Genomic DNA, 20,281 nt, shown 5'->3' on the forward strand with positions numbered 1-20,281 from the left:
TTTGGTAAGCTGATCACAAAAAAAAGGCTTTCACCCTGACCCACTCACGCCCTAGTTGGTTACCTGATTACTAATAAAAGGTCTGACCTGCTCACGGTCTCTTTGGGAGGTTAATTACAAATAAGCCGCATCCTCGCGCACCTCCCCCCCCCCCCCCCCAAAAAAAATCGGAAAACGACCCTACCAATCGCCAGGTTAAATTCAACTGAACGTTGCAGATGCTATACTCGGAATTTGGCTGTCTTTTTGCTATATGTCGTTGTCGGTGCATGGCATGACCTACTAAAAACCATGGTCGACGGCAATCCATTTTACCTCAGTTTTTCACCCCGGCACCCCAAGTGTGAAATGGCCTACGTTGCAGCTGAGCATAACCATCGCGACAAGGCGTAAGTTTTATGCATCAGTATGTAGTTCAAAGTATTGGATATTCAACCAACAAAGTGGCCATTCGTTCAGTTCGGTTTAGTAGCAATTTTTATCAGTTCAATACACCACAAAAATGCGATACAATGAAAAGATAGGAAGGTTTCGAAACGACTTGGAGTAGTGTTCGGAATCAGACACCCACCTTGGCCTAGGCGATGTAAAGCAGGGGTTACAAACTCAAGTTGCGTCGCGGGCCGGATTCAGACCTTCAAATCGCTCGTCGGCCGGACCAGTTAGGCCTACATATTCCAAAATGTTGCCTCAAGATCCATGCCCGTGTGGTGTGTTGCCCACTTGCCTACTCAATTATACAGCCTATGGGTCTATTCTATTAACACTTTTATTCGCAATCATTGGAATTGGCAAAATGATGATAATTGTTCGATTAAATACATTTATATAAATTACTAAAACAGTGACTCTGACGACGATATACGTTGGCATATTGCTATGATGACTTTCAGTCATAATCGAGCAATAGTACTGGGTATGGGTTATGAGGAATACACGATATTTAATTGTAAACGCAGACGTTGAAATTTGATTCATTATTATTATATCGCAATTCTTTTTTTTTCTGGAAGCCGTGGAGTGCTGTTAAGTCATTGGCGGAAAGGAAGTGCACCCGCAGCCATTTAAATATATTTTTGTGTAACAATTATGTTCTCCATGTTGCCTGCATATACTAACTTGGATTTTCACTTCAGTGCATATCTACGTTTAGTTCCATTTTTCTCCACAAAACTCTGAGCTCAGTGTGCACTTTTCCCGTCTCGGAATTAGGTGTCAATGGCAGCGATTTGCAGCTGATTGGTATTACAGTGAAACCACAACACCACTGTCCAATATAATAATGTGGCCTATGAACATACTATACATCTGTTGTCTTGCGGGATTATTTAGTGAAATTATAATCTCAACAGTTGTTAGCAATATGCTGCATAATACAGCCATTTTTCAGAATCGCTTCGCGAGCCCTATGTTTGACACCCCTGATGTAAAGGCATCCACACTAAAAGAAAAGTAAAAGAAGATAGTGTAATAAAAAGTAATCGACAAAAATTGGGTGGCATGTCACGGGAGGCGAGATCGACAGGTCAGGTCGTGATCAGGTAATCTTGAGGGCGGATTAGTATTTAGTAGAAATTGCTTGTATTTCGACTTGAATGTGGACATGCTCGTCGACTGTCGGATGGCCTGCGGGATACTGTTCCTCACGTCAGGTCCAGCATATTTGATAGAGCGATGATCTTTTCGGTGGATCATATGATATTTGGACGACGACGAATATAACTATAGCCAAATTTTGTCAATTGTCGCGGGCCGCTCCCAAAGTGATGGTAAAATTCTTGTGCTGGGGAAATTTATTAGTGCGACACCTTAACGGATCGTATTGCTCATATTCATGACTGAAATTACTTAAGCTATAGAGCATAGGGACGGGCAATAGGCAGCCCCGGGCCGGATCCGACCCGCGACGTGATTTTGAGTGGCCTGTAGGACAGTTTCCGAGCGGTTGTACATTATACTGTGGCCCGCGATCACAGTCTGCTGCCGTAACCCCCCACTACTTGCTTTAGGCACCAGTCATTTCGATGGCGTGGGTTCGAATCCCACTGCTGCCACCATATAGCATTATCACCGAACTTCTAGCAGTAAGACTGACTAAGCAGAGGTGGTCAAAGTAGTCAAGAAAGCTACTCAAGTAGAAGTAGAAGTAGCGACGGAAAAATCTACTCAAGTCAGTGTTGGGATGACTCGAGTCATGACTTGAATCGAGTCAGACTCGAGTCACCATTTTCGTATGACTTGACTTGACTCGAGTCACTTTGCTAAAATGACTTGACTTGACTTGACTCGGCGTATCAGAAATGTGGATTGACTCGTGACTCGGAGCAAAATTCACGAGTCAATTTCGAGTCATCAAGTAATCGGTGTCGATAAAAAATCACTGTATCTTGCAGATGTTCGGATCGGTCGCGAAACGCTGGTGTAACCCGTGAGAGCGACCAATCATTCAATGATCGTGCGTTTTACTGAGTCGCTATTGTTCTCTCACAAATAAATTGACCACAAGCGAAGTGATCGAAGCTTACAGCGTACGGTATCGTAAACTAGCATAGTAAATTAATTTAATAGCAAAATGTCTATTTCTGTTCTCTGTTCTTACCAAAACCAAACCTCTTGTTTTATTGAAATTGAATTCGAATATAGTTTATATTATCCTCAACCATTGGCGGAGGCTCGAATTGTATCATATCACTTTGCACATGGGTAATGTATTGCGTCTTATGAAGTCCTTTCTCCATTCTCTATTTTGACTGGTAACTATGAACTGAGGCTATGCAATTACTTACTTAGTTTAGCAGTTCTACGTATATGTGAGCGACACAGCGCGTTATGGCGTTTATATTTAACTTTATATTCGTTCATCTGTTCAAAATCAACGACTACTCAATCTGTATTTCAGACAGCTAGCAAAATGCAATGACGTGATCATGCTTCATACTTCGAGAAGGCAACTTGACTTGAATTGTGACTTGACTCGTGACTTGACTTGACTTGACTCGACTTGACTCGAGTCACCTCCAAAAATCGAGTGACTTGACTTGACTCGAGTCACCTTCGAAAATCAATTGACTTGACTTGACTCGAGTCAAAATGTGCAATGACTCGAAATGACTCGTGACTCGAAGGTAGTGACTTGATCCCAACACTGACTCAAGTACGAGTAGAAGTACTTTTTTCATTAGCAACCTAAAACTACTTGAAGTAGAAGTAGAATTTACTGACTTTAAATCTACTCAAGTAAGTAAGTAGTTGTGAAAATGATCGTAATTCGTTCGCATGGACTGTCAAAAACTGCAAATGGCGCTATGCCGAAGGTGTAGAGATTGCTTGATTCATATTGATGCATCCAAGGAGGTGTCAATTTTTGACAGAATAAGCAGTCGTCCACATCATGGGATGTAAATGATAGTATTGATATGGAAATGCGATACTAATCATTTGCTTACTCAAACACCCGAATTTAGAGAATATAATGGCATGGCACCCTCCCACATATTATAAGGCCCCTAGTTCAGTCGAAGAGCAATACGGAGAAGTTGTGTCGGATACGGCTTTAGCACTTTGCGCGATTAGTATACGTTAGCAGATCGTAAAAATGTCATATAGTGTATAGCTTTATTTTCGGAAAATATAAGGCATTACTACACTTGCTTTTATACTTCAACATGTATGTTCTCCAAACAAAAGAACTGAAACTATAATTAGAACTCAACGTATAGTAGGCCTACTCGTAATTGAAAGAAAAATACAAATACTACTTCTAAAAAGTGGAAAATATATTTCATGTCTTTTGTCCCGAAAGTTTCAACGGTGGTCTGCTAAAACAGGTCTAACGTTAAAAAAGTCAGAGACCACTTTTTCAGATTAGGATACGTCATGGGCTGCTAGGTATAATAGGTAATTGCTAGATTGCGAAACGACAGTTTCAAACGTTATAGGGGGGGGGGGGTATACTTACTGTGATGAAATATTTGATATAGGCGACAATGCGGTGTGAACGTAGGGTTGCCATACGTCCGGAATTTCCCGGACATGTCCGGAATTTCACTGAAAAATCTGCGTCCGGCAGGAATTTCTAAAATATGCCTAAATGTCCGGAATTTTGACGGCTTGAAGCAGGCTTAAAAGTTTTTCGTAAATCAACATAAACAATATTATTTTCAAGCAGATTTATGCTATTCAAAATTGTTCTTCGCGCGCGAGGTAATGCAACGTATATTGATATTAGTTAAATAGCTGGTTCGTGGTACAGAGCTTGAATATAGCTTTCAATACAACATCCATTGTAGCAGTATATTTATTAAACGCGAAGACTTTTCGGGTGCCTCTTTTCAAGAGTTATCGGCACACTGAAGGGATTTAAACCGATTTAAAAGCAAAACCAAAAAGGCACAGTATGACGCAACAATCAAAATCACAGACCATGAAATTCGCATTGTATCAATGGCAACAAAAACAAACTACGAAGTATACGGACATACGGTACTATAGTAGCAGCACAATTTGTAAATAAACAATTACACACACGGAACAACACGCACTAATGAGAAATTTGTAGGATATAGAGGAAATCTTTCTGTCTGCATAAAATAGGTTTGCTCAACTGAATAATAGTAGACTCCAACACTTTTAAATGAAACACAGACCTACCACGCGCAATGACAGTGAACATATTGTCATCATAGTGCTGTGCACAGGCAAGGTTTTCGCTCAGATGCTGACCGATTGACGAAGCATATGCTTGGTAATCATCATAGCAGTCTGTTTTTCCAGCCAATTTGCACTGACGTGCGAGCTCCGTGCGATCATTTGCGCATGTTTTTGACCGAATCAAGTTTGGGATATGCTGCTTAATACGCTCAAACAATCTTTGAGATGTACGTCCTACATACCTACTATCACAGTGGCACTTGTATTGGTAAACAACATTACTTGCATCAAAGGCAGACGTCTTAGTAGAGAGATCAGGACAAACGTTTTTAACGTCGGTGTACAGAAAACCTACTTTCACTGGTCATTATATTCGTTGGGATTCATTCTGCCCGAAGCGGCGTAAATTAAAACTCATTTCATCTCTAGTTAATCGCGCCTTGCGCCTCTGCTCACCGGAAAAACTGTCACGCGAATTGGATGATATCCACTTGATTCTCTCCAAAAATGGCTATCCGGACCACATATTAAAATGCTCCATCTCTAGGGTATTGAAAAAATCGGATACAGCTCCAAAATATAGCCCAGAAAAATGCCCGGCATTTTTACACCTACCTTGGCTAGGTAATGTGTCTAGCCGATTTGAAAAGCTTATTAAATCGGCTGTTCACCGTTGCTATTACAGCGTTAACACGCATGTAGTGTACACGACGAAACCCTTGTTACCCAACTCTCGAAAAGATGTACTTCCTGCCTTTGATGCAAGTAATGTTGTTTACCAATACAAGTGCCACTGTGTTAGTAGGTATCTAGGACGTACATCTCAAAGAATGTTTGAGCGTATTAAGCAGCATATCCCAAAATTGATTCGGTCAAAAACATGCGCAAATGATCGCACGGAGCTCGCACGTCAGTGCAAATTGGCTGAAAAAACAGACTGCTATGATGATTACCAAGCATATGCTTCGTCAATCGGTCAGCATCTGAGCGAAAACTTTGCCTGTGCACAGCACTATGATGACAATATATTCACTGTCATTGCGCGTGGTAGGTCTGTGTTTCATTTAAAAGTGTTGGAGTCTACTATTATTCAGTTGAGCAAACCTATTTTATGCAGACAGAAAGATTTCCTCTATAACCTACAAATTTATCATTAGTGCGTGTTGTTCCGTGTGTGTAATTGTTTATTTACAAATTGTGCTGCTACTATAGTACCGTATGTCCGTATACTTCGTAGTTTGTTATTGTTGCCATTGATACAATGCGAATTTCATGGTCTGTGATTTTGATTGTTGCGTCATACTGTGCCTTTTTGGTTTTGCTTTTAAATCTGTTTAAATCCCTTCAGTGCGCCGATAACTCTTGAAAAGAGGCACCCGAAAAGTCTTCGAGTTTAATAAATATACTGCTACAATGGATGTTGTATTGAAAGCTATATTGATATTAGTATGGGCATCAGACACCATCCTCGCCAAAATGCAATCAAAATTATAAGCTATAGCTATAACGGTATATTCCTAGAGTTGGTTAATGGTTAAGGCCGATCGGATGCTTCAGTCAGCGGTTCCAAATCTTGGGGTCGTTTGCCTTTATCTGGGGATCGCGATGATGTTGGACGTAATCAGCTTCCTAGGCCGTGAGTAAGTTTGGGCAAGCTGGATTTTTTTAGTAATCAGCTAATCAAGTTTTGAGCTTTGACACGGAACATTTTTAAGTGGGAAATGAGGTCACGACCATAAAAGGTTGGAAATCATCGGATGTGCAACCTATTGGTGCATTTTATAGTGGCCTAATATATGGAAGAATCTATATTATTGACAGAATTCATACATAAAATTTTTCAGTCAAATGCATATAGTAAGTGCCCAACAAGTTACATCGACTACCCTATGGTGGGCCCAAGATCAGTGCTTTTTTGAGCGGAAGGGAGGAGAAAAAATGAGGAATCTGTTGCAGACCCCAGCAAGTAGCAATCACCAGAGCTCACATTACAGATGGCCCAATTCATGACCTATGTTCCACTCCATACCTGTATATAGTGTATAGTGTATACAGTCGATGGGCAATGCTTTGCTAGTGTGACGTCATATTGACGGTCAATGTGTTACACCTCATTTTGAAATCCGCTAGTGGGCGCTAAAGAATGTCCGGAATTTGCTTCGCGAAAATATGGTAACCCTATGTGAACGGAACCACGCAATCCGGTATCTAAATTATATTTAGCGATACTCTCGTTAAATCAGATTTGCCACTCCATATCTACTGTGCGCGAAGCGCAACGAAATTTCTGGGTATTACATGACTTTTATGAAAATTAAATGTTGGTGCTACATGAAAACAGCTCGGAAATTCCTTCGGCTATCTTTCTTATTGGGGGATTAAACTACTTCTACTTTATTAACTGAAAATAGCGAAAAATAAGTAAGTAGTGTACAAAATATTACGAAGTAGAAGTAGCGAAAGAAATATCTACTTGAGTAAATATCAGAAGTAGAGGAAAACTACTTGAGTACTTCGAAAAAGTAGAAGTACTTCGTTACTGACCACCTCTGCTACTTAGACAGACACCTTTACAAGCCGAACCCGAATTGTATTCCTCCAGCAGACCACATGCCATGACTGCTATCAAAACAATACAGGAACCCATCGCCGGACTCAATCAAGCATATCATAACACCACACTTACTACGTCTTATATCAGTGACCGTAGGTTATTCCTTAAGCGTGCGTGTGTGTATGGATATTGGATTGCGTGCCAGAGTGGATCTTACGCGTATGTTCGCCAACACGGAAAGGTGTCACACTAATGAATTTGGCCAGCGCAAGAATTTCACCATCACTTTCATTATTTCGGAGGGCTTGCATTACCGGCATTTACGCTAAATTTGAAAAAAAAAATCCAAACCTTCGTTCGTATACATTGCATTTTACCAGAGGCGCGCAACATACGGTCCTCTAAGGTATTTTGAGCGGCCCAGAGACAGTTTTCGGTCTCACGGGATAATATGGTTACAGTCTGCCGCAATTCTTAACTACAGATGCCTCATTGACTTCAACAGCTATTGAAGTAGGCTACATTACGTTAATAAATTCATTAAATAATGTTTTGGTCTGGTCTGGTTTTGCTTCAAACTTAAAGTTATTTTAACAAGCCACTTGAGGTACAGAACTTCAGAATAACGCGAAACAATAACTTTATATAGTTAATTTATTCGCTGAAAGCTTTTCGACTGACTTTCATCAGTAGCGAACGTCAGTGATAGGGTGAATCCAATTCGAAATGTAAGAACTATTTTGTCTGTATGACGTAATAATAACAAAAACAAACAACTAGTAGACGGGCAAGATACGGTAGTAACGATATAAAACAAACGTTAACGAGTAGAAATTCGGTTATAAATAACCGAGAACAACAACACACAACATTTATGAAATATTTCAAGAGTGTAGAGGCGTTCCTTCTGGCGACAGAGAATCGGCTTTCGCATCTTTATGATCGTAGATTCCAGGACCTTCAAATGAAAAAGAGAACGGCCACGAGCAACTATAAAAAATTGACTGCCATTGTAATGATCAGCACATTCTGGATGGGATAAGAGATGCTGACAATAGCCGAATTACAAGCAGTAACGTGATCATAATCACGCAGAGACATTTAAGGTTTTAGGACATGTAACATGCGACTCCAAGAAGTGTGCCAGAACGATCGGCAGTGAGAAAACCTGGGCCAAAAAGGACTGCCCTCTTACGCTGACCGAAAACTTCGTTATATATGCAAAATACATATAGGTTTGATTGTCCATAGGCGCCTAAATGACTGGCGCCGAATGCTCATGTCTTGGCAATCTGAACCTCACAAGACAAATACGATTCCGCAGGGAAAAATTATATACCAGTGAAGAAATACCAATTTGAAATCGTGTGCGTCGTTAGTTTAGTACATTTGGGCGATTCTGTATTTTTTGATATAACAGACAGGAGATCACGAAATGACATCATGAAACGAAGTCATACCAACGGCCCCGCCCGCCCTAATTCAGCTCTACTTGTAAATCTGATAACGTGAACAGCGAGGACAAGAAATTGATAGCAATATATATAGGCTATGCAATTCCCAATATTATTGACCGATTTTATCATGAATTATCGAAATTTTTCGCGCTTCGCGCTGGCTCACTAAACTGTGACCCTTATTTCGTGACAAAATCGAACAACGTGATGGGGGGGTTGGGTTTATCACCCTATGGGAGCCCAAGACCCAAGCTTTATTGGGGGGGAGCTGGCCAAGTGCTGTTTCGTTCCTGCGAACGGGTATACGCCCGAAGATGTTTAATTGTTATTGAGGGGTCCTACCATTTCAAACACACCTCACTGAGCTCTACCGGTAAATCTGATTACGTGGACAGAGAGAGGATAAAAATTGATAACAATTTCCCGATCATATTGGCCGATTCAATCATGAATTTTGATTTTTTTCGCGCTTCGCGCGTCTAGCCGAGAAAAGCTAAGCTACTAAACGGACTCTAAACACAGATGATGAGTAGCGGTAAACAGCATACAGCCAAGGGGGGTCTGGGGGGCGAAGCCCCCCATAAGTTCGGTTTATCACCCTATGGGGGGCCCAAGACCAACGTTTTTTTTGGGGGGGGGGCTGGCGAAGTGCTGTTACGGTCCTGCGGATGACATTAGTAATGAGCCGGCACACCACGTCAAGGTTTGAGCCAGGCGCTGGATTAGGTCATATCTATTAATGTATGGTTGCAAGGATACAAGACTACATCAAAACTAAGTACCTCTACCGCATGCAGAGACATGATGATTTTCGCAATATGGGACTTTTCTAATAAATGCAGAAATTTGATGATTGACCAAAGTGGGGGGCCCTTCGACCAGGGGGGGGGGCGACCGCCCACCTCGCCCACCCCAAAAGCCACCACTGCTCTGTACTTAAACCGAATATAATTAATATCAGGCGTTCGGATTCTTCATTACGTCATTGCCATTCACAACTACGACAACACCTAAACATTATAGATGGACACTGGTCACGTGTTAACCAGGGGTGGGCATTGGGCAAACTACGGCCCGCAATACCGTTTTGTGCGGCCGGCGAAAGCCGCAAGAAACCCTGTAAAAATATTGATAAAATGCGTACTAAAAATCAAATTATTGTGGGTGCTCGATTTTGCATCGTGACGGAGCAATTCTGTCTGGCAAATTGAGAGTGAAGCTAACAAGAAAGGACTAGACAGCATTGTTGCATCACAATGCCAAATTCGATCACAATGTAGAATTTGAGGTTGATTTTAGGGGGTTTCAGGACGATGAGGAGAATTTAAATTTATATTTTCGTAATCAGTACAGCAGCAGCTTTCCATTGATACCCGTTATATCGCATTTAGCGCTCGGCAAGCCGGTCAAAAATTGCCGTAAAGTTGCCTTTGGTCAAGTGGAAAGTATGACGTAACCCAAATGCAGTGAGCCGTTCAATCTCGCTGTGTCCACGTCCACATGATATAGGACACTATGGTATCAGCAAAACTAAATATGTCACTCACTAACATCAAACTTGGTTGATCATTCACCATTCAGACTGTGGAAAATCAGGGTTAGATTCATGGTTTTAATTAGGGATGCCGATTCCTTGATTCACAATCGTAAAACCTGCAAGGTTAGCTGATTGAGTTGGCGTCCTGTTATCTCATTTTAGCTATCTATCTTCACGCGCATGCTATTTAAGCTACTCCTGTTCTATGTAAGCGGTGTCTTACAAAAACCTAGAAGTGAGCACTGAGCAGTTCTACGAGTTGGCAGATATGGAATTAAACATTGAATATCGACCTGGTGTAAATGACTATTGTAGTCGAAACACCAATAAGGCCACAAACAACCACAACGCAGGCTATGTAAGTAGCTATCACATATCACAATTATACGTTGGTATGAATGGAAAATACATAACGGCTACATCAGTAACGGAATGTATTTGCTCCGCATTACGTTTTGGCCATCGCTACTATAAAATTCATACCACACCGTCAGTTTCCGAAATCGATTGCGCGTTTCACTGTGCTGCGATTGTCCGATTGTTTGCGTATAGTTAGTGAGGCAGATTCGATTCTGCCTCACTTGGCTATTGTTTCTCTGCGCTGCCATAGTACTTAATAAAGCCGAACTTCACATTCATAGGCGATTTTGAGGGGGTTCCAGTGCTCTAAGATAGTTAATATTCTGAATTTTGGAATCGGTGCGACAATAGCATTTAATGGATACCAGTTTTCATGAATTCTGAGATGTTTATGATAAGTTGCGTTGTAGCAGGTTAGGCACGACCCGTCCGTGCCTCACTTGTGCCTTATCTCTACTTTTGCGCTATAAATTTGAACACTAAATATGAAAATTATCGATGTTGGATGAAAAAATATTCAAATTTTGTTATTCATGGACATCGACGATAAATATCAATAATTAATCATTGAAAGTTTTCACAATTTTCTTTACTCATCCAGGCAACAGGTGAGGCAGTGCCTCACTTGCCTCCCTGACCGCACGTCACTGAATATGACGTGATGTGATTGCATACCTTCACGTTCGCGTTCACACAGAACCTTTCAAAAAGGTTTGCGTTCACACGAACCAGAACCTTTGATCCCTGACCTCTTATTTACTACTTCATCAAACTGCCTATCGCCTCCAATACAGCCCCATGATCGTTGCGAGGGCCGACATCATTCAGACCAGTGACGTGCGGTCCAATGAGGCAGGTGAGGCAGTGCCTCATCTCTCGTCAAGGCGAATAAGTGAAAATTGTGAAAAACCTCCATGAGTAGATGATTATTGATATTTTACATCGATGTTCATAAATAACTAAATTTGAACATTTTTTCACGCAACATCATCAATTTTCATCATTATTATTCAAAAATACAGCGCGAAAGGAGAGTTGCGGCACAGGTGAGGCACGGGCGGGTCGCGCCTCACCTGCGACAATGCAATTCATCATAAATAGCTCGGAATTCATAACAACTGGTATCAATCAGATGCTATCGTCACACTGATTCCGAAAATAATCCAAATATTAACAGTGTCAGACCACCATAACCCCCTCAAAATCGCCAAGGAAGGTGACATTGGGCTTTATTACAAACAATGCCATCGCAGAGAAACAATAGCCAGGTGAGGCACAAACGAATTTGCCTCATGCACTATTCGCTAACAATTGGACAATCGCACCACAGTGAAACGCGCTATCGATTTCGGAATACAACAGTCTTGACTCTTGACTGTCTTGTAGGAATTATATAGTAGCGATGGCCAATACGTAATGCGGAGCAAATACATTCCCTTACTTATGTAGCTGTTATTTATTTTCCGTTAAATTGTGGTATGTGATAGCTAGTTGCATAGGCTGCATTGTCGTTGCTTTATGCTTCGAATAGTTTATACCGGAACTTGAAGAGATAGTAGCACAATAGCGACCAGTTCTACATGTATTGTATAATGTGGAATTGCAACGGCTATCAGTGTGCAAAGAAAATGCTCTCTATACCCGCTGCTGTTGTTATTCACATTTTGGATCTCTTTATCAGGTAGGCTACTTTACGTGCGTGTGTGCGTGTGTGTGTTGGGGGGAGGTCCGTGCCTCACCAGCCATGAACCTCACCGCACGTCACTGATTCAGACATTGGTACGCAATAGATCAGGGACGATGCGACCAGACAGTGAGTGGGCCGTGGGAAGTTACTGAGTGATTAGCGTAGCATTTTCGAAATAACCACGAATTCATCGCCTTTCGGCAGTTCATGACAAACTTACATTCCGAGAAATTGGCATTGATTGTTTGCTTTCTTTACTTTTTAGTCTTCTATAATATAGTGGACCAGTGATTTTCAACCTGTTCAAGTTAACTTTATTGCATCACTGCCCAATATGCACAACTGTACACTATTCCGCAATGTTGCGTGCGCATCCTTTCAGAGGCTTATGCATAATGCTTCTAACACGGAAATATATTCTGTGAACTCTTCGGTCATAATATGGCTTCTGTTTGCCGGCCCACTTCATCGATTCCCCGCCCACTCGCCAACGGCTACTTTCAAACGCATTTAGACAAATCTTACCGGCTTTCCTGCGAGCTTCTTTCAGGCCCATCATTGTTTTTTAATAATAATATACAGAATAAGCCATGGATACGCAGTATTCCAAACATTTTCCAAATTTTGAACAACCCTAGGTCATATAGAATATGTGAAATAGGAAATGAAAGTGAAGCAACAATATAGAAAGGTTGACATGTGACTCCTTTTTTGTGGATGTCGACAATATGTAAATTAGCCTAATCAGCGCTGTGGTTATCTTGCTAAATGCTATGCGATGGATTTCCATATTGGTAAAAAGTTAACCAAAGGTGAGCCGAGGTGGAAACATTTTGTAATTAATGATTTGGCCGCGGCCATAAAAAAACATACGGACCACTGTACCACAGCAACCTACATTACGAATTGCAAATAAGGTTACTGACGATATTGTGCGACTCGTACTGGATTTTGCTTGCAGTTCTAATGAAATGCAAATACGAACGACCTAAAAGTTAATTTACTTCCAAGTACCATTCCCATAATATGGTACCCTGTAAAACATTAGAGAGGTCTTAGCAGTAGGTCATACACAATTGTCAAGCGCGAGTCACTTCTAATAGGCCTTATGACCTAAATTGTTATTAGAACGAGCTTGTTAAGTGCAAACAATTAGTCATCTGTATAAAAAGAGGTGCATACTAGACACGAGTTCACTTGCATCACTAATGTTATTGAGTTGAAGGCTGCTGATATCGCTACATTATTGCGAACATGAATACAGTGAAGATTATGCTCGTCTTTGCCGTCGTTGCAACCGTGCACGCCAACAGCTGGCTGGATTTCATGGAACGTGAGAGAATATTTACCAGATATTTGTCACAATTCATTTCATCCTACCTGCTATTCCTTGGAATTCTGTTACAGAAGCCCGGCATATGATGAAAGAGTTAACTGAATGCGAAGACAAGAAGTGTGAAGCGGATCCGTCCTGCAAGACCCTGTACGGACTTTATAAATGTGTAACAGCGACACCTCCGACGGGTAAGCTACCTCTGTGCCAGAATTTCACTCGCTACTCGCTTGGTGGTGCCAATGATGTGCTTTTCGGGCTGCATCGCCATGACAATGAAGCCATGATATAATATGATGGGTAATTGCCTACACGCGCCGAACCAGGGTCTATGGCAGGCAGGGCCGTAACTGCCGCACCTCAAACCCCCCAATTGGGGAGGCCGAGCTCGAAGGGGGCCCAATATTATTTCGTGAATTAGCATAAATTATAGAGTATTTTTTGAAAATTTATGCAACTTTAAAAAATAAAATTCGCGACACGTGCGATTTCAAGTTGATTTTGGGGTACTCTTCCCCAAGACAAAATACGCAAGATTTATAGAAATGGGCATATCGACGTTGTCCATTACCGGGCCACGATGCACCAAGACATATAAAGTTTTAGGCCATGTAACATGCGACTCCAAGAAGTGTGCCAGAACGATCGACAGCGAGGAAACCTTGGCCGAAAAGGACTGCCCTTATGCTGACCAATGATATATATATCATTGTGCTGACCGAAAACTTCATTATACATACAAAATACATATAGGTTTAATTAGGCGCCTAAATGACTGGCGCCGAATGTTCTTGTCTTGGCAATCCAAACCTCACAAGACAAATACCATCCCGCATGAAAAAATTACATGCCAGTGAAGAAATACCAATTTGAAATCGTGTGCGTCTTTTAGTTTAGTAGCCTACGTTTGAGCGATTCTATATTTTTGATATAGCAGACAGGAGGTCACGAAATAACATTATGTTACGGAGTCATACCTACGAGCCCTACAGTTTCCATAACACCTCACTCAGCTCTACCGGTAAATCTGATGACGTGAGCAGAGAGGACAAGAAATTGATAACAATATATATGCAATTCCCGATCTTATTGACCGATTTTATCATTCATTATCGAAGATTTTCGCGCTTCGCTCTGGCTCACTAAACAGTACGACTAAACACCTGGCAAAAGCGATGAGCAACGTGATTGGGGGTAGGTTTATCACCCGATGGGAGCCCAAGACCCAATTTTTTTGGGTCCTGACGAAGTGCTGTTTCGTTCCGTTCCTGTTTAATTATTATTGAGGGGTCCTACCTTTTAAAACACACCTTACTCAGCTCTACCTGTAAATTACGTGAGCAGAGAGAGGATAAAAATTGATAGCTATATGTATGCAATTCCCGATCATATTGACCGATTCAATCATGAATTATAGACAATTTTCGCGCTTCGCGCGCGCAGGCCAGAGAAGCCGACTCAGCTAACGACCCCCAATGGAGATGATAAGTAGCGATAACCTGAGGGCTTCGCCCCCCCCAGAAGTTCGGTTTATCATCATATGGAGGGCCCAAGACCAACGTTTTTTTTGGGGGGGGGGCTGACGAAGTGCTGTTACGGCCCTGATGGCAGGGGTCGACAAACCCCGGCACGCGTGTCATTTGTGGCATGCTAGATGATTTTTCATGGCACGCCAAATGATTTGACGTAAATGACATATTATAACCATATTTTAGCAAAGTGAATCAGAAGTTTTTAAAATGTACAAAGCTCAACAGATTTTGTAAATCAACATCTAATTGAGTCTTTTGGAGCAGATTTTAATCATCTTGAATTTTTTTCCGCGCTTCGCGCGATTTATTGACACCTGATATCTTGATTATAATGTGGCAACCCGTCACAAATATGCCTAATGTACAGAAATGAGTCCAACCGTATTAGCAATTATGAAAGAACGGCAACTTAACATCGTCTAAAACTGCTTGGATGCTTTAGTTTATTAGTCTGCACTGTGCGACCTGCGGGAGCGCGACTATTATACTAACCGGCATTTCGGCGCTAGACATATTCACTCTATAGAAGACACGGCGTTACGTTTTGGGCAACGTGCGACTCTGTGCGGTGTGTGCGCTGCCAAAATGATTGGCAGTGATAAAACCTTGAAAAAAATAAACGCGGCATGTTTGCCAAAACGTTCGACATTGATATATCCACTGTCCGAGATGACCAGCGCCAAATAGTCCAGCCCTCACAGCTTGAGCCGCACGTATCAAATGAGACCCACCGAGGAAAATAATGAGACCGTGTCTAAATGCGAATTTGGAATCGTGCTCATCTCACGAAAGTAGATATAATTTTTGTTTAGTCCGGTACGTGTAAGCGATTCCAATATATCTGAAGCAATGACAACCTTTACCGCGACCTTTGAAGCTTAGCAGACATTTCTAGTGCCAGACTAACCTTAATGTGACATCAAACCAACTTGTATGATACACCGATACAGAGGCGGGCACAATATTCATCATTAGGACATATCATCGTAACAATATTGATTGGCCAGTCACTGATCGGAATCATTGCGCGACTAAAAATAAATGGTGCAAACATTACGTACAGCGACGATGGTGCAGTAGAAACTAATAACCGCAACCGAGGCCGTTGCCAGCTGCAGATAAGCGGTTGGTGGGATTCCTTGCTTGAAACGCTAAGTATGACAAAATTGAAAATGTTTGGCACGGCCGTTGGTAATAATTTCACTTTTTTTTTACATTTTGACACGCTGCATACCAAAGGTTGCCGGCACATGGTCCATGGATTACTCTGTGCAGAGCCTAGGATTCTGCCCTCGGGAAAATTACAAATACAGTATAGAAAGAAATGGTTCTCAACCGGTGTTCACGGGAAACCTATGAGTTCGCTAGAGGTCAAGACACACACTAACCTCATGCATAGGCCTATTCATCATTTGTGATGACACGCCCACCATTGGTCGAAGACTATTAGGCCCGATAAGCAGTAATCAAATTGTGAATGGTGTGGTGACACGTCGTGTGCAGTGGCTATGAATGCTACGTGCAGTGTTGCGCGAGGTAGGGGTTTGAAATTGAAACTCCGTCCTATGAAATGCCAATTACTCCGAGTCACAAGTCAATTCGAGTCGACGAACATTTGACTTGAGTCAAATCAAATCACTCGATTTTTGAAGGTGACTCGAGTAAATTGAAGTCACTTGATTTCTAGATGTGACTCGAGTCAAGTCACAGAGTCATGTCAAATTTTCAAAGTTCGAAGCATGATTCAAGCCTTGCATTTTGCAATCGGATTGAAGTACAGATTGATCTGTCATTAATTTGAATCGATTAACGAATATCGAGTTAATTACACCTTCAACAGTGCGTTGTATGGCTCACATATAGCCTACATAGAACAGTTATTGGCCATGCCGGTAACTCTCCACCAAATAGATGATAGAGTATGAAACCTCAGAAAGTTTAAACAAATTGATATGATGGAATATACGACCCACCTATACAGATCCATATGATAAAATTTAAGCCAGTGCCAATTGTTGACGAGAAATATAATTGTATAAACTATATCAGCCCGACTTAGATTGTGCAAGAGAATCGTTAAGATTAGCACTGAGCAGAAAACACTACATGCTATAGAATGGACCGAATATACTATACGAGTCTACGACGACGTAAGAGAGAGAGAGAGAGAGAGAGAGTCTTTATTTTCATGCAACCAAAATACATAACAGCAGACGGCAATGATAGTGGTGGTGGTGGTACAGAAAGTGTGCATGCACACTTGCACAGTATTCGGTAAGTTCTAATCACATCGATTGCAGTCAATTTACCTACCGACGGAGGCTGAGTAAAACCAGGCTGCACATTCGTTGACTGAATAGTTGCTCAATGCTTACACAGATCATATCAGCGTGTCGAGAACATGTTCGTACGGATACAGCGATTTACTCGATACCGATTACTAGGGCAAGTTTTTGCAACTTTATTTCCAACTTCCGGCACCTTCCTAAATACTCAGAAGTTATGTAATATGGTGTTTTAAGCTGTTTGGAGGAATCTTATAATGCTTGTTTTTGCAATTTTTCATGCAACTTTTTGCAACTTTTTTTCGATTTTTCACGCAACATTTTGCAACTTGTTTCGTTTTTTTTTATGAAAGTAACTTTTTACTGGAAATATTAGCCAGAATATGTAAATAGATCGCTTGATTATGTCACTGTCTTTGAAATTTACGGTCCTTTCAGATTTGACATACATTCAGGTTAGACCATGCACCGAAAATTATATTTTTGCTTGGTCAATTTTTCAGACTATTGATTTTGTTGAAGCCGCCAACATTGAGTTTTGCTACAGTGCCTCTGATACGGAACTATTCGAGTATACCCTAATAATTTCAAGGAACTTGTCCATAAATGCAACATTTTAGTGCAACTTTTGTGAAAAATATAAGTGCAACTTTTCACGGGTTTGACTGCAGCAAAAACTTGCCCTTCTGGCTACTAAATGCCTTGAAATTGACTCGAATATTTCGCTTCGAGTCAGGAGTCAATCCGCATTTTTGAACGCCAAGTCAAGTCAAGTCAAGTCATCGTACAGTATGTTAGCCCTTTTACAAATGACCATTGTTTCAATTAAAGAAATGAACGTTTCAACAGTACGATTTTCGCAGTCTTTTGTAATCCGCTGTACGTCACATTCGAACGACGTGTTATGCTCTGTACAGTTCGCCTGTTCGGCGCTTATGGTCAATTGGCCATACGCATGAAAAGCACAGCTTGCGGATTATAATGAATTGCAGCGCGGCAAGCAACAACCAACGCTTGTAATTTATATTTTCAGACGCATCTGCTCCAGATATCACGCATTGTTTCAGAAGAATTGGTGGTACTGGAGTAAGATTTACGGATGCTATTAGTGAACTGATGAGGAACTGCGATGGCTGCATCCACAGTATGAACTGCGGTACAGGTGAACAATCTGAGAATTTGTTCTATCTCTTCCATCCAAACTTGAGCGAACTCGTCATGACAAAAAGCATATCGGTAGGGATTTTAGACACGATAAGCGTATTAATGAAACCAACAAACGACGAAGGGAAGGATAAAAGAGTTCACAGCCCATTGCGCAGTTCGATATTAATGACCATGCGATATGCTGCGCATGCGCATATATGCGACTAACAGTTGTTCTCAATTTCTGCTCCGGCTCCGGCGTAATAGTAACCACTTGACGGACTTTCAAACGGCTAGCCCCTAGACATATGACCCCAGAAATATTCTATTTCTGTCGCTTTGGTGTCCTCTTACCTTATAATCAAATTTCTTCATGCTATTGTTAACCGTGTCCTGTCGCGAGGCTGTTTAGTGGTCAGTGTTCATTTACCAGTATAACGCACAGTGAAAGAACACGCTAAGTATTGCATGTCAGCCGAAAAGTACAATAGATTTGGCAATGTGAATTTATATTGACTAGATTCACTAGAATAGGGCAAACATCACTAAACTTTTCACCAACTTCTTCTTTTTTCTCATTCGTTCTTTGCCATGTAGGGGTTGCCAGAATGTAACAGCGATCAGCATAATAGTTTGGCTGAAGGTTTACGACGGATTCCCATCCTATCAAAGCCCAACACTTTATCCCGTGTCCTATATCAGATAAGAACCACTGGTGGCAAATGCGTTTAATTTCCGCGACCATTTGGATGTCATTAAATCAATGTGTTTGTAACAAGGCGCCGTAGCATGATTGTATGCTCGATTTTTCTCAGGTCACAGATTCTTGAAGGCGATTGGAAGGCCTAGCTGTTAGGCAATATAAGTGAAAGCGGATAATCTATAGTTCTTGTCATGCTAATGAAATAACCTACATACCGCATTTTCTCATAATTTGTCCTTTTTTCAGAGCATTGATAACCCAGCACATTGATGCTCACTGCTCAGCAGCTGCTGACCGCCGTTGATATTTCTCTTGCTGTCAATAAATATATCGCGACTGATACCGTCTGTGTAATATTCTCACGGATATCTAGATATCCCTGAATATTCTAATCATTCCAGAAAATGAAAGGCCAGTAGCCTCGAAAGGAAGTTCAACAACTAGGTTACGATTGACGATTGATGCGATTGATATCGCTCATTCGATATCTGTCAGGCATTTAGTAGAAAATTTTTGAGCAGCTTGATAACTTTCATGTGTGTTACAGTCGATTTCTATCGATTGCGGTAATTGCGGACTTGAAGTCGATTTACTAGTGAAATTTACTACAAGAAATTTTCAAAATGAGCGGTACAGTGGCAGTGCAAGTGAACTACATTGATAAAAAGCATTCGTCGAGCATGTGTGAAACAAAATAATAGAAGGCACCTTCAGCCTAAGGGGTACGCATGATTCAGTAGGTACAACAAGTTACCGGTTGACTGCAGTCGAAGCAAATGGAAAGCTATCACGACTCACAAGACAGGGGTGCCTTGTGTATGTGCAGTCGGGTAAATCCGAGGGCAAAGATAGAGAATATGTGACTCACCTTGACGCGAAGAACGGAGTTCACATGAAATCAACCATTAAATCACTCATCCGTCGACAGGTTCATAACTGACGTACCGCCCCAAACCACCAATTGAAGGGTCAAAATTATTTCGTAAATTAACGTAAAATATATTAGACTATTTTTTGGCATATTTTGTCAACTATAC

At 41.3% G+C, this 20,281-nt stretch overlaps 1 protein-coding gene across 1 annotated transcript; it reads left to right on the forward strand.

Moving 5' to 3' along the window:
- The first annotated feature begins 13,417 nt into the window (after nucleotides 1-13,417).
- LOC145441328 (uncharacterized) lies at nucleotides 13,418-19,584 on the forward strand. Its single transcript, XM_080319161.1, has 4 exons — nucleotides 13,418-13,578; nucleotides 13,653-13,769; nucleotides 18,429-18,557; nucleotides 19,491-19,584. The coding sequence occupies exons 1-4, from the start codon at nucleotides 13,500-13,502 to the stop codon at nucleotides 19,496-19,498; spliced, it is 333 nt and encodes a 110-aa protein (XP_080175287.1). The 5' UTR covers nucleotides 13,418-13,499; the 3' UTR covers nucleotides 19,499-19,584.
- Nucleotides 19,585-20,281: the final 697 nt, after the last annotated feature.

This window comes from Botryllus schlosseri, chromosome 6, assembly GCF_051294905.1.
Source record: "Botryllus schlosseri isolate E-star chromosome 6, Bs_hap1, whole genome shotgun sequence".
NCBI classification, from domain to species: domain Eukaryota; kingdom Metazoa; phylum Chordata; class Ascidiacea; order Stolidobranchia; family Styelidae; genus Botryllus; species Botryllus schlosseri.

Coding starts and splice junctions, on each gene's coding strand:
- LOC145441328 (XM_080319161.1), top strand. CDS start 13,500: ATGAATACAGTGAAGATTATGCTCGTCTTTGCCGTCGTTGCAACCGTG. Junction 13,579..13,652: donor CTGGCTGGATTTCATGGAAC/GTGAGAGAATAT, acceptor ATTCTGTTACAG/AAGCCCGGCATATGATGAAA. Junction 13,770..18,428: donor AACAGCGACACCTCCGACGG/GTAAGCTACCTC, acceptor TTATATTTTCAG/ACGCATCTGCTCCAGATATC.